Below are 15,326 nucleotides of genomic sequence, written 5' to 3' on the forward strand. Positions count from 1 at the left end.
ATAAATGCTTGCAATATATTTCTTGCAAGAAATGTATTTTTGATGAGACAGGAAAAGTCTTTTGAGCTGTAGGATAAAATATCCTATTAGTAGCTATCATTATGCTCGAGGTGTTCTCAGTTTACAACGATATAAAGCTTAACACAATTATATATATAATTTATAACTGCGTTGGAGGGGACCTAAACATTCCCTCTAATGTGTTATGTGTGGTTTCCTCCGAGGCTCAGGGTCCCCCTTCTTTTAGCCACAGATTATAAATATTGTAATACAAATAATATGCTGACTATTAACCTGTTAATGAACTTGTCTTGATCTAAAATCCTGACTCGATGTTCAAACACTTGTTAGTGGAGCAGGTTATCTTCTTGAAATTATCTTGAGATGATTACGGGGCTTAGCGTCCCCGCGGCCCGGTCCTCGACCAGGCCTCCTTTCCGTTATATACCCCCCCCCCCAGGAAGCAGCCCGCAGCAGCTGTCTAACTCCCAGGAACCTATTTATTGCTAGGTGAACAGCGGACATCAAGGTGAAAGAAACTCTGCCCATTTGTTTCCGCCTCCGCCGGGGATCGAACCCGGAACCTCAGGACTACGAATACCGAGCGGTGTCCACTCTGCCTACACAAACACACACACATATATAACATATATATATATATATATATATATATATATATATATATACAGTATATATATATAATATATAGTCCTGGGGACCATTCAGGCTTGTTTGCATTTGTGTTCCTCACGTGTGCCCCAAAGAATGAGGTGATTTGATAAAATGCTATGCCCAAGATTACCATCCGAGTGCCGGCGGGGAAGTGGTTCAAATAGCCTCGGCTATCACTTCCTTATGTCCGGTCGTGATGGTCAAGCGGATTAAGGCGTCCCTGTACATACCAGTTGTGGGAGTATGGGTTCGAGTCACTTCTGGGGTGTGAGTTTTCAGTTGTATATAGTCCTGGGGACCATTCAGGCTTGTTTGCATTTGTGTTCCTCACGTGTGCCCCAAAGAATGAGGTGATTTGATAAAATGCTATGCCCAAGATTACCATCCGAGTGCCGGCGGGGAAGTGGTTCAAATAGCCTCGGCTATCACTTCCTTATGTCCGGTCGTGATGGTCAAGCGGATTAAGGCGTCCCTGTACATACCAGTTGTGGGAGTATGGGTTCGAGTCACTTCTGGGGTGTGAGTTTTCAGTTGTATATAGTCCTGGGGACCATTCAGGCTTGTTTGCATTTGTGTTCCTCACGTGTGCCCCAAAGAATGAGGTGATTTGATAAAATGCTATGCCCAAGATTACCATCCGAGTGCCGGCGGGGAAGTGGTTCAAATAGCCTCGGCTATCACTTCCTTATGTCCGGTCGTGATGGTCAAGCGGATTAAGGCGTCCCTGTACATACCAGTTGTGGGAGTATGGGTTCGAGTCACTTCTGGGGTGTGAGTTTTCAGTTGTATATAGTCCTGGGGACCATTCAGGCTTGTTTGCATTTGTGTTCCTCACGTGTGCCCCAAAGAATGAGGTGATTTGATAAAATGTTATGCCCAAGATTACCATCCGAGTGCCGGCGGGGAAGTGGTTCAAATAGCCTCGGCTATCACTTCCTTATGTCCGGTCGTGATGGTCAAGCGGATTAAGGCGTCCCTGTACATACCAGTTGTGGGAGTATGGGTTCGAGTCACTTCTGGGGTGTGAGTTTTCAGTTATATATATATATATATATATATATATATATATATATATATATATATATATATATATATATATATATATATATATATATATACTGCCTACTGCCGGGCACGCAGCTCGGCGGCTACTTTACAGTCAGGTGCTGCACCTACTGAAAGCAAACTTTAGATACTTCTTGAACAACTGACGGTAAGTTTGGCGCTGGAGCGATAACTTTGCCACTTCCGCGTGTAGGTCGACAAGGACCCTTGTTTACACTACCCGAGCTCTGGTCTGTGATACTTGTGACGCTTGGTAAACAAAAGCAGTTCAAAGTTATCACCCTGTAATGCTCAGTAAAAAAGGTAGTGCCGCGTAATCACCCTGTGCTGCTTAGTAACAAAGCCGGCTCAATACATCACCTTGTACTACTCAGTAACAAAGACATCTTTGCGAGATCACCCTGTGCTGCTCAGTAACAAAGGTAGCTCTATTTATCACCTTGTACTACTCAGTAACAAAGGCCTCTTTATATGATCACCCTCTGCTGCTCAGTAACAAACACCTTTCAAGTAAATATAAACAGAGAGCAAGAGGTCATGATATCAAAGGCTAAATGCCAGCTGGACTGCTCACATTATTGCAGGAAATCGTGTTGATGCGCTTGCAATTAATCCCATCAATATTGTCGGATTAAATCCTCAATTAGAGCTCCGTGCAGTGAACAACGGAGTGAATATATCATAATATGAAAGAATATTAATATATGTTGCAAGGATACTGAGAGCTGTGTACATTATAAGTAACAAATACATAGATCATTCATTATTTTCAATATATATATACACATAATGTTATTGTTATATATATATTGGTAGTTAAATTAGCATTAGCCACCATCTTACTATTCAATTTTTTATTTATTATTGAATTTGATTTGTATAATTTATTTTCTATAGGAATTATTTCGAAATGTTCGTAAAAAATATGTTAGTATATTGGTAAAATGGCCCATAATATAGTTATATATGACCTCTCTCACCCTTGCCATGCTCTCCCTCAAACCCCCACTCTCTCCCCCACACTCCTCTACTCTCCCCCACTCTCCCCCATACTCCCCTACTCTCCCCCACACTCCCCCACACTCCCCTACTCTTCCCCACTCTCCCCCACACTCCTCTACTCTCCCCCACTCTCCCCCACACTCCCCTACTCTCCCCCACTCTCCCCCATACTCCCCTACTCTCCCCCACTCTCCCCCATACTCCCCTACTCTCCCCCACTCTCCCCCACACTCCCCTACTCTCCCCCATACTCCCCTACTCTCCCCTACTCTCCCCCACACTCCCCTACTCTCCCCCACTCTCCCCCATACTCCCCTACTCTCCCCCACTCTCCCCCACACTCCCCTACTCTCCCCCACACTCCCCTACTCTCCCCCACTCTCCCCCATACTCCCCTACTCTCCCCCACTCTCCCCCACACTCCTCTACTCTCCCCCACTCTCCCTCACACAAGTCCCACTGCCAAAGAGAAGTATTAATATTAAATATTCCCACTACCAACCTGTCCATCACTCAACATTCTTGTTATGTAAAGTGAACACTTAAGAAACACAACCAGGCACTTTGATGTTCTTAAGAACACTTGTCATTAAAACGTCTACTATATATTTAAGTGGTTTCTCGGGTGGGGGGATTTTCTAAGGGGATCTGTGATAATTTAGACAGTTCTAAGGGGCTCTGTGATAATTTAGACAGTTCTAAGGGGCTCTGTGATAATTTAGACAGTTCTAAGGGGCTCTGTGATATTTTTAGACAGTTCTAAGGGGCTCTGTGATATTTTTAGATAGTTCTAAGGGGCTCTGTGATATTTTTAGACAGTTCTAAGGGGCTCTGTGATAATTTAGACAGTTCTAAGGGGCTCTGTGATATTTTTAGACAGTTCTAAGGGGCTCTGTGATATTTTTAGACAGTTCTAAGGGGCTCTGTGATATTTTTAGACAGTTCTAAGGGGCTCTGTGATATTTTTAGACAGTTCTAAGGGGCTCTGTGATATTTTTAGACAGTTCTAAGGGGCTCTGTGATATTTTTAGACAGTTCTAAGGGGCTCTGTGATATTTTTAGACAGTTCTAAGGGGCGCTGTAATATTTGGATGCCTTTCCACGTATAGAAAATACAAATATTATTACCCAACTTAGGTACTGTAATTCGGTTTAAGTTAACCTGACACTAAACATAATGTAATGTTTATGTAAATATGTTCAACACAGAATTAAACATCCAATATTACGTTATTCAAATGTAGTTAAGCTATAACGAATAGCAATTCATCTTTATTGTAAAAAATTATTTTTTTTTGAGATATATACAAGAGTTGTTACATTCTTGTACAGCCACTAGTACGCGTAGCGTTTCGGGCAAGTCCTTAATCTTAAGGTCCCTGGAATACGATCCCCTGCCGCGAAGAATCGTTGTTACAACCAAGTACACATTTTACTGTTGCGTTAAACAGAGGCTACAGTTAAGGAATTGCGCCCAGTAAATCCTCACCGGCCAGGATACGAACCCATGACATAGCGCTCGCGGAACGCCAGGCGAGTGTCTTACCACTACACCACGGAGACTGCTTAAATTTATTTACAGTCTTTTATAATTAATAATTATAATTAATTAATTAATTATAATTAAATTTAGAGTAATTTATTTGGAAGGTGTCTTGCCTGTCTTACCCACTGTCACGTGACCAGCCGCAGCCTGCATGTTGGCGTCAAGTTAGAGCACAAGTTAGACCATAAGTCTAATACAGTCTTTATACAGTGTACAGACTTTATACAGTCTCCGTGGTGTAGTGGTAAGACACTCGCCTGGCGTTCCGCGAGCGCTATGTCATGGGTTCGTATCCTGGCCGGGGAGGATTTACTGGGCGCAATTCCTTAACTGTAGCCTCTGTTTAACGCAACAGTAAAATGTGTACTTGGTTGTAACAACGATTCTTCGCGGCAGGGAATCGTATTCCAGGGATCTGCCCGAAACGCTACACGTACTAGTGGCTGTACAAGAATGTAACAACTCTTGTATATATCTCAAAAAAAAAAAAAAAAAAAAAAAAAAAAAAAATAATAATAAGTTAAAGCAAGGTAGAGCACTGTTGTGCTCCGTCTAGTATGTATGTACTCCAAGGATCCCACACACACACAGGTGTCAGCAAATCTTTCATTCTCACAGCAGTGTGGCGCCCTCTACTGCTGTGCTTCCAAACTGAACTTTTAACTATCTTGTCAAAACGTTAATGATCTTGTAGTAATTATCTTATCATAAGCTCACTTAACTTGTAGTTATGTAGCCTTACTTATCCTGACATCAAGTCACTTGGTACTTATGTTTCATACCTTAATTACCCTTGTCATGATCTCACAAATAATCTCATAACTGTGCTTTAATGTACTACTGTTACAGCCCCGCTCCTGTGCCGGATAACTCCACTACGGGCTCACCATAGCCCGTGCTACGTACAACTTTTAGTTCCTAGTAAATAAATCTAAAACAACAACAACAATATATTTACTTTAGACATAAATACGACCCATAGCTCTTAAATCACACACACACACACACACAACCACACACACAGAAGAGTTAGGGGGGACATGATCACCACATTCAAGATTCTCAAGGGAATCGACAGGGTAGATAAAAATAGGCTATTTAACACAAGGGGCACACGCACTAGGTGACACAGGTGAAAACTGAGTGCCCAAATGAGCCACAGAGATATTAGAAAGAACTTTTTTAGTGTCAGAGTGGTTGACAAATGGAATGCATTAGGCAGTGATGTGGTGGAGGCTGACTCCATACACAGTTTCAAGTGTAGATATGATAGAGCCCAATAGGCTCAAGAACCTGTACACCTGTTGATTGACGGTTGAGAGGCGGGACCAAAGAGCCAGAGCTCAACCCCCGCAAGCACAACTAGGCGAGTACACACACACACAGACACACACACACACACACACACACACACACACACACACACACACACACACACACACACACACACACACACACACACACACACACGCCCTTCCTACCCCCCTAGATGCCCAGACCCCATTCGCCTACCAGGCACTCCCAGGCACCCCCCTAGCACCCCCCCACTCACCCCCACAGCCCCCACTTGCCCCCCAGACACCCCCCAGTTCCCCCCAGACCCCTGGTGAAAGGGGGAACTCTGACACCCGAGTTTCCAAGAAGAGTCTCAAGGTTTGGTACACCAATGCTGATGGGGTAGCCAATAAAGCAGAAGAGATAAAAGAAAGAGTTAGTGAGGCAGACCCAGACATAGTGGCAATAGTGGAAACTAAAATAAATGGTATGATCTCGGATGCAATCTTTCCAGAGGGGTACCAGGTGATAAGAAAAGAAAGGACACAGAGACAGGGAGGAGGAGTGGCACTACTAATAAAGCGGAAATGGAAGTTTGATGAGCTGGAAAATCCGGGTACCAATGAAAGCACAAGCTTCATACATGGAACTCTGACAGTGGATGGGAAGAAGATTGTAATCTTGATACTCTACAATCCCCCACCAAACAGTAGAAGGCCCAGGCAGGAGTACGAGGACAGCAACAAGACATGTATGGATGAACTGCAGAGGGCAGCAACTTTAGCGCATAGAATGAGAGCGAAGCTGCTGGTCATGGGGGACCTAAATCACGGAGAGATAGATTGGGAAACGAGGAATCCCCATGGCGGGGAAGAGACCTGGGGAGCGAAGCTGGTAGACGTTATTGACAGGAATTTCCTAACACAGCATGTGGAAGAAGATACTAGGGAAAGAGGAGGGGATACGCCCAGCCTATTAGATCTCATTATCACTCAGAATGTAGAAGACATCGAGCAGTTGCAACATGAAATACCACTAGGAGCTAGTGACCATTGTGTCCTAGTCTTTGACTACATGATGGAGTTTAAAATTGTGACCAAAGGACAAGAGGTCCGGGAAAGGAGACTTGATTACAGAAAAGGGGACTACAGAAGGATAAGGGACTACCTGGGAGAAGTGCAGTGGGAGGAAGAACTTAGAGGAAAAACAGTGCAAGGTATGATGAACCAAGTCATATTGAAATGCAAGGAGGCTGAAGATAGATTTATTCCAACAATAAAGGAAAAAAGCAGGAGGGAATATAATAACCCATGGTTTAATAGACAGTGTCAGGAAGCAAAGGTGAGAAGCAGGAGGGAGTGGAGGAAGTACAGAAGACAAAGGACAGAGGACAACAGGATTAGATGTAACAGAGCTAGGAATGATTACATTAACATAAGACGAGTGTCGGAAAGAAATTATGAGAATGATATTGCAGTCAAAGCGAAAAAGCAACCAAAATTACTACATAGCCATATAAGAAGGAAGATGTCGGTAAATGACCAAGTGACAAGACTGAGGAAAACAGAAGGGGCATATACAGAAAGCGACAAGGAAATCTGCGAGGTACTGAATGCAAAATTCCATGGAGTGTTCACAACCGAGCCTGAGCAGCTCCCTTTGTTAGAAGAGATTACCCAAGATGAAAGACTATCAGATATAGAGGTGACAGCAGAGGATGTAATGAAACAGTTGACAACACTGGATGCAAATAAAGCTGTTGGACCAGACAAAGTATCACCGTGGATACTTAAAGAGGCAGCGCAGGCTCTCAGCGTGCCTCTGGCAATGATCTTTAATGAGTCACTTATGTCGGGAGAATTGCCCAGTTGCTGGAAGGAGGCAAATGTCGTACCGATTTTCAAAAAAGGTGATAGGGAGGAGGCACTTAACTACAGACCCGTATCACTGACAAGCATCCCCTGCAAAATACTTGAAAGAATAATTAGGCTAAGACTTGTTGAACACCTGGAGAGCATTGGGTTTGTAAACAAGCACCAACATGGGTTCTGGACAGGGAAATCATGCCTAACAAACCTTTTAGAATTCTATGATAAAGTAACAAGGATAAGGCAGGACAGAGAAGGCTGGGCAGACTGCATATTTCTTGACTGCCAAAAGGCCTTTGATACGGTACCGCACATGAGACTGCTATACAAACTTGAGAGGCAGGCAGGAGTAAGCGGAAAGGCCCTAGTATGGGTGAAGAACTACCTAACAGGAAGGAGCCAGAGGGTAATGGTAAGGGGCGAAAAGTCGGACTGGCGAACAGTAACAAGTGGAGTACCTCAAGGATCGGTGCTGGGACCAATCCTCTTTCTAATTTACGTAAATGATATGTTTACAGGAGTGGAATCATACAAGTCAATGTTTGCAGATGACGCAAAATTAATGAGAAGAGTTGTGACAGACGAGGATTGTAGGATCCTCCAAGAGGACTTAAACAGGCTGCAGAGATGGTCAGGGAAATGGCTACTGGAGTTTAACACCAGTAAATGTAAAGTTATGGAAATGGGATCAGGTGACAGGAGACCAAAGGGACAGTACACAATGAAGGGGAACAGCCTACCTGTAACGATTCGAGAAAGAGACCTGGGAGTGGATGTGACACCTAATCTAACTCCTGAGGCACATATAAATAGGATAACGACAGCAGCGTACTCTACACTGGCGAAAATTAGAACTTCATTCAGAAACCTAAATGAGGAAGCTTTTAGGGCACTTTACACTGCCTACGTGAGACCCGTCTTAGAGTATGCCGCGCCATCATGGAGCCCCCACCTGAAGAAACACATAAAGAAACTGGAGAAGGTTCAGAGGTTTGCGACGAGGCTTGTCCCAGAGTTACGAGGGATGGGATATGAAGAGCGGCTGAAGGAACTGAACCTAACGACACTAGAGAAAAGAAGGGAGAGAGGAGATATGATAGGGACATATAAAATACTCAGGGGAATTGATAAAGTGGAAATAGATGAAATGTTCACACGTAATAATAACAGAACGAGGGGACATGGGTGGAAACTGGAAACTCAGATGAGTCACAGAGATGTTAGGAAGTTTTCTTTTAGCGTGAGAGTAGTAGAAAAATGGAATGCACTTGGGGAACAGGTTGTGGAAGCAAATACTATTCATACTTTTAAAACTAGGTATGATAGGGAAATGGGACAGGAGTCATTGCTGTAAACAACCGATAGCTAGAAAGGCGGGATCCAAGAGTCAATGCTCGATCCTGCAAGCACATATAGGTGAGTACATATAGGTGAGTACACACACACACACACACACACACAGACACACACACACACACACACACACACACACACACACACACACACACACACACACACACACACACACACACACACACATGTACGCAGCTTGCTGTATAATGCATGATTATCTACAATACACAACTGTGTGTATAGAAGTTCAACAAACGTCTTACAAGGTCAAGTAGGCCTTACAGAAGGCCTACAGTACCAGTGTCTTCCTGTACTGACTGTATCATTGTATGGAACATTTACTGGTGCACACAACTGACTTAGTCATCCTGGATGTGTGGGGCCCATACGATATATTTATCATCTGCTAAATCAGATTTTTATTAAATATCATTAAAATTATTATTATATTTATTATTAATATTATTATTGCATATAATATTAATAATACAACTTCAATTACGGCCGGAGTCACTGAATTGTGTAGAGAATATTGAGGAAGAGAAACAGAAGAGACATAGAGGAAGAAATATTTTAACGCTGAGAAAGATAATATGGGACATAGAGGAAGCTTTCTAGTATTAGCTGAAGCCATGGGGCTACAGCTAACACAACTAGTATATCCGCTGACATCAGTGGATATACCTGCAATGTGGATATACCTGTAATGTGGATATACCTGTAATGTGGATATACCTGTAATGTGGATATACCTGTAATGTGGATATACCTGTAATGTGGATATACCTGCAATGTGGATATACCTGTAATGTGGATATACCTGCAATGTGGATATACCTGTAATGTGGATATACCTGTAATGTGGATTTACCTGTAATGCTTGACGCCTTTCTCGGAGCAACAGGAGACAATGTCAGGCAGCTCGGGGTGAACGGTCTCCGTCTTGTTGAGCGAGACAGTCTCCGTCAGCACCCGCAGGTTATACTGAGGTAGGGACGAGCCGTGTCGGTTCACCGACACCACCGACACTTCGTACCACGTTAAGGGTGACAGGTTCTTGATGGTGGCGTGGGTCTGACTGGCCGACACCTACAATAAGCAATACAAGAAAAAAACAAATTAGGATTCACTCCAAAACTTCATTCTCTCGGATAATCCGAAAATTCGAACCCCAGGTCGTGTGGTCCTTCCTCACAGTGAGAACCTACGAACGGGTGAGCAACCGAGCCATATCCTATTCTGAAACCTCAGTTCGAACCTTCCATGACCCCCAATGGGGGATTATACTCAACAAATACATTGGTCTATATTTTTACGACAACACACCTTGACCTGAAGTCTCTTGGGGAGATAGAGATGGTCATCATGGGTGTCCAGGCCCCCTACATCAGTCGAAGTCACTCCGGTGACATCCTCTGGAGGGTCGAACCTGGGAATCAAGACCAAAAATAAAACAACATTATTTTTTTGCTGAATTGCAGCTGATTTTTCCGACAAAAGTTATACAGATGGGAAATTGGTTTCATTGATTCTTTGAAACCCTGAACACGGGGCACGAATATACGATGAGTGCTTCATATGACTCAACTGTGAATGTCTGACATGAGTGTGTATATACAATGAATACTAGACATGGATTTACAATGAATGTTTGACATGAATATATTACAGAGTTACAATATAATGAATGAATATTAATCCTGATTGCGAGACGTGCGTGTGTGTACACATATGGCAGTATGTGTGTACGTATGTATACATATGAGTGTGTGTGTGTGTGTGTGTGTGTGTGTTTGTGTGTGTGTGTGTGTGTGTGTGTGTGTGTGTGTGTGTGTGTGTGTGTGTGTGTAAAGCGCCCGCACATATATACACATATGTGCACGAGTTTGTGTGAGGATTAATAAGCGTTTTACCCCCAAGAAAATATTTATAGCTACCCATTAAATTTCGTTATTAATGTTATTATTATTATTTTTATTATTATTATCTCTGTTTTGGGCCGAGGCGCTGTGCTTAGGCTTAATAAACTCTGCTCGTTCAAAACAAGTATATACACATATATTCTGAATGGAATTTGAACATATGTAAATGTGTTATTTATATGCACTTGTGAGCGTGTTTTTATGTACGTGTGAGTGTGTCTTTGTCTATGTATTTGTCACATGTACGTATGTATGTATGTATGTATGTATGTATGTATGTATGTATGTATGTATGTATGTATGTATGTATGTATTGTGTTTTTAATTGTTTTTGTTTATATAAGTGTTGAGAGTGTATATACACTACGTGTATGTGTATTGAATGTGTTTGTTTTTGTATTAGTTACGTGTGTGTGTGTGTGTGTGTGTGTGTGTGTGTGTGTGTGTGTGTGTGTGTGTGTGTGTGTGTGTGTGTGTGTGTGTGTGTGTTTGAGTGTGTGTGTTTACATATCATTATATAGATGTATTTAACAGATTTTCAAAAAATAGTCTCAGAACGCAGCTTTCATTCCGTGTAGTTGAGCTCCGCCACACTACTCCCACTCATGTCACTGTCATGTCAGTGTCATATCACTGTCATGTCACTGTCACAGGGCCTAGTTGGCCACCATCCTTTCCTGTGTTTCTGATACACATTTTATTGTGACTTAATGTCGCTCCTGACCTCTATATCTCTCTCTCCCTCCTTCGTGTGGGAGGGAGGGAGAGAGGGAGAGGGAGAGGGAGAGGGAGGGAGAGAGAGAGAGAGAGAGAGAGAGAGAGAGAGAGAGAGAGAGAGAGAGAGAGAGAGAGAGAGAGAGAGAGAGAGAGAGAGAGAGAGAGAGAGAGAGAGAGAGAGAGAGAGAGAGAGAAAACAGAGACCCCTAGCACCTCCTTGTGAGCACACACACACACAGACGCACACACAAACACACATATATATATCCGAAGCCTCACTTTGTGATGGTGGTGACGTTGATGACGTAGTACTCTGGAGGGGGGGTGCCGGGGTGTGGATGGTCCCAAGTGACGTCTATTGACGTGGGTCCCAACACATCCACACTGGGCGACTCCGGACTCATGGGCAGGATCTCTGTTGACACCCCAAATATTGTACTCCAACATGTCACTCTTAGTCACACACGTTATACACTTTCACCTCTCACAATCATCCAATGACGGATATATATATATATATATATATATATATATATATATATATATATATATATATATATATATATATATATATATATATATATATATATATATAAATGCGAACAAGCTTGAATGGTCCCCAGGACAATATGCAACTGAAAACTCACACCCCAGAAGTGACTCGAACCCATATCACTGTCATGTCATGATGTCCGGTCGTGATGGTCAAGTGGATTAAGGCGTCTTGTACATACCAGTTGCGTTGCTCCTGGGAGTATGGGTTCGAGTCACTTCTGGGGTGTGAGTTTTCAGTTATATATATATATATATATATATATATATATATATATATATATATATATATATATATATATATATATATATATATAGCCTTTAATTTTAATATATTATTCAGATCAATTAAGACAAAAGCGTTTTATGACTGTGACAGAAACTTCTGGAAAAGACTTTCAAAGTCATAAACAAAAGAAGGAAACAATGTATGCCAAAAAATAAAAAAAAAATTATTACAAAAAAAAGGCAGAAACATCTTTTGACAAACAGAAAAAAATTCTTACGGTTAGTACAGGAAGCGCAGAGCACAATGCAAGTATCTACTGTATAACACACAGAAACCACAATAGCCTGATGCATCAAATGAACAAATCCCCAAGGGTCCGTGATGAGGATTCGAACCTACGTCTGAGAGGCTCCCAGACGCTGCCTTAATCGACTAGGCTACGACATGGAAAAATAATTGCAACCGGGAGTTCCACTGGACTCACACGGGTGGGGATCCTCTCAGACGAAGGTTCGAACCCTCAACACGGCCCCTTGAGGACTGGTTCATCATACACCGTATACCCACCGACACCCTCGGAGATACACATGAGTGTAACTTCGGTATACGCAGTGCAGGAGAAGTGTGATTGTATATTATCGTCCTGTGTAGTGTATTCTCCCCGACACAGGTCCTGGCAGATGTCAGGGACCCTCTCTCTCTCGCAGCACGGCACGTGATTACGTAGATCTACAGGTAAAAAATGCATAACAAATACATTAGTTACTCCTTACTCAACCACCTGACACGCTTCGCGTATCCACCAGCTTTCTACAAACCCCAAAAAACACACATTTACGAGAACACAAACTGAAATAACACATACAAACATCAACTCACAACTGAAATAACACATACAAACATCAACTCACAACTGAAAGAATACATACAAACATCAACTCACAACTGAAAGAACACATACAAACATCAACTCACAACTGAAAGAACACATACAAACATCAACTCACAACTGAAAGAACACATACAAACATCAACTCACAACTGAAAGAACACATACAAACATCAACTCACAACTGAAAGAACACATACAAACATCAACTCACCTGCCATACACTTAACAATAAGTGGGAAATGGGTTTCACAAGCTTCAGGATCTATGCCAGTTTTGCCCTCGAGAATATTGTGTATGGCGCAGAAACCCAGACACTGTGGCTGGACGCCGTTCTCAATGCAGCACGAGGTGTAGTTATGGGCTGATCTGAGCGCCGTCGTCACCCCATCCGTCGCGTTCCCCGACCCCACTGAAAACATCAACAACCTCGTTTAATTCTCACTCTTTCTCTCTCATTTATCGTAGTTTATAATGATCTCTCCAGTTAACGAGAGCAGTCACCCAAATTTACATTGTATCCGTGCAAGCTATGCAATGTTATATAGAAGTTTCAGGGCAAGAAGGTTAATTATATGCAAATTAGAAGTCTAATTATAGTTCATGAAAGAGGGAGTTATTAGACAGTTAATACAATGAGATTTTTATTTCGTTATGGAGGAGGAGGCGGGGGGGCCTTCCCCCCCCCCTGGGGTGGGCCTTCCCCCCCCCTGGGGTGGGCCTTCCCCCCCCCCCCCCTGGGGTGGGCGTGTAAAGTTATCATTCTAGAAGGTAAATAATCTTAAAAAAAATACACTTATTCCGGATAATTTTTATCTGTTTTATCAACGAAGCATTTCGTTGACCTTAGTTCTGTACCGGACACCCTGGTAACCGGATTTAATACTGAATATCCGACTGTGATATACTCCAGCTGAACTCCATAAGCATTTCCCAACTTGAAAATTTGGTGTAAATATAAAAAAAAATGTGTTAATCTTCTCTGTTATCTGAAGATATGTTTACTGTTTAGGGGTGAGTCTTGGAGCAACGGAGCACGGGTTAACCCTCACATGAGGCCATAGATGAGGCTACCTACCCTCACACCATGTGGAGTGAGACGTGTATACTCACCTGTCACCATGTAGAGAGAGGTCAGTGAGGGGTTGGAGTTTATCTCACACACGTAGACACCTTTGTCCGTCACCTTGGCATTCTTGATGACCAGGACCCAGACGTCGCCTCCTGCTGGGAGACATCGACACAACTCTCATTATATATTGACCTGTACACATCTTGCCTCCGTGGAAGGTTTACATGTAAACAGCTGGACACCTGTAGCGCCATTAGGTTTGAAGGCGCTTTAGTACATCAGTGTAGTGACGTAGTGAGCACTCAAGAACACGGGTTGAACATTAGTAGTCTAGCTCTGATCATTATACTATACACATATTATAATGCATAAATATATTATAATGTGTACAATGACACTGCCATGATGCTAGGTGAAATGTATTGATGTTTTTTTTCCTAATTTAAGTGATACAATATTTAATATTAATAAATAATTGATATTTATAACAGAACATCAATAAATGCACAAAATTTGACATGTTACAAATATATGCGACGAGGACTTTGATATGATATAAATATGCAGCTTCTGCATGAAGGGTTTAGTAGTGGAGTTGGCTACATTCTTGACTCACTGTTCAGCATCCCGGGGTTCGATTACCGGCCAGGACAGAAGCAGTTGGGTCCAATTTCTTTCCCCCAAATGTACCTGTTAACCTAACAGTCATTAGGTGCCAGGGATCTCAATAAAACGAATTATTTTTATTATTATTATTCACAGAATAATCTGCTAGCCTCAGTCAAAGTTACTTTGAACTCATCGATCATGCAACACAGATCCGAATTTTGAAGGAATTTTAATATTATCACTAAGACATTTGTTTGTAGAAGTAAATCCTTAATAATTACACATACCCAGCTGTGGGTTCCCTGTATGATTAGTTGTATTATTGTGTATACCTGCTACAACATTATATACATCAGTCATTCGTATGTTGTATTTCCTGACAATATTTCTGGCAAAGCTGAAGTGGTCAGTGATAAGAGAATATGTGAAAAAAAAACTGATTTAGTTTGCTGGGTGGATGATTCTGTGCTGGGTGGATGATTCTGTGCTGGGTGGATGATTCTGTGCTGGGTGGATGATTCTGTGCTGGGTGGATGATTCTGTGCTGGGTGGATG

General features: G+C 42.3%; 1 protein-coding gene across 1 annotated transcript in view; it reads right to left on the reverse strand.

Moving 5' to 3' along the window:
* Positions 1-15,326, reverse strand: part of LOC138353830 (Ig-like and fibronectin type-III domain-containing protein 2) — a 113,655-nt gene that overhangs the window by 6,924 nt on the left and 91,405 nt on the right. The window contains exons 5-10 of the mRNA XM_069307246.1: positions 14,204-14,314; positions 13,305-13,502; positions 12,769-12,930; positions 11,700-11,835; positions 10,108-10,210; positions 9,653-9,870 (exon numbers count right to left, since the gene is read on the reverse strand). Of these exons, the coding sequence (XP_069163347.1) occupies positions 9,653-9,870; positions 10,108-10,210; positions 11,700-11,835; positions 12,769-12,930; positions 13,305-13,502; positions 14,204-14,314 (928 nt within the window). The remainder of the gene's footprint in view (positions 1-9,652; positions 9,871-10,107; positions 10,211-11,699; positions 11,836-12,768; positions 12,931-13,304; positions 13,503-14,203; positions 14,315-15,326) is intronic.

The sequence above is a fragment of the Procambarus clarkii genome, chromosome 60, assembly GCF_040958095.1.
Source record: "Procambarus clarkii isolate CNS0578487 chromosome 60, FALCON_Pclarkii_2.0, whole genome shotgun sequence".
Taxonomy (NCBI): domain Eukaryota; kingdom Metazoa; phylum Arthropoda; class Malacostraca; order Decapoda; family Cambaridae; genus Procambarus; species Procambarus clarkii.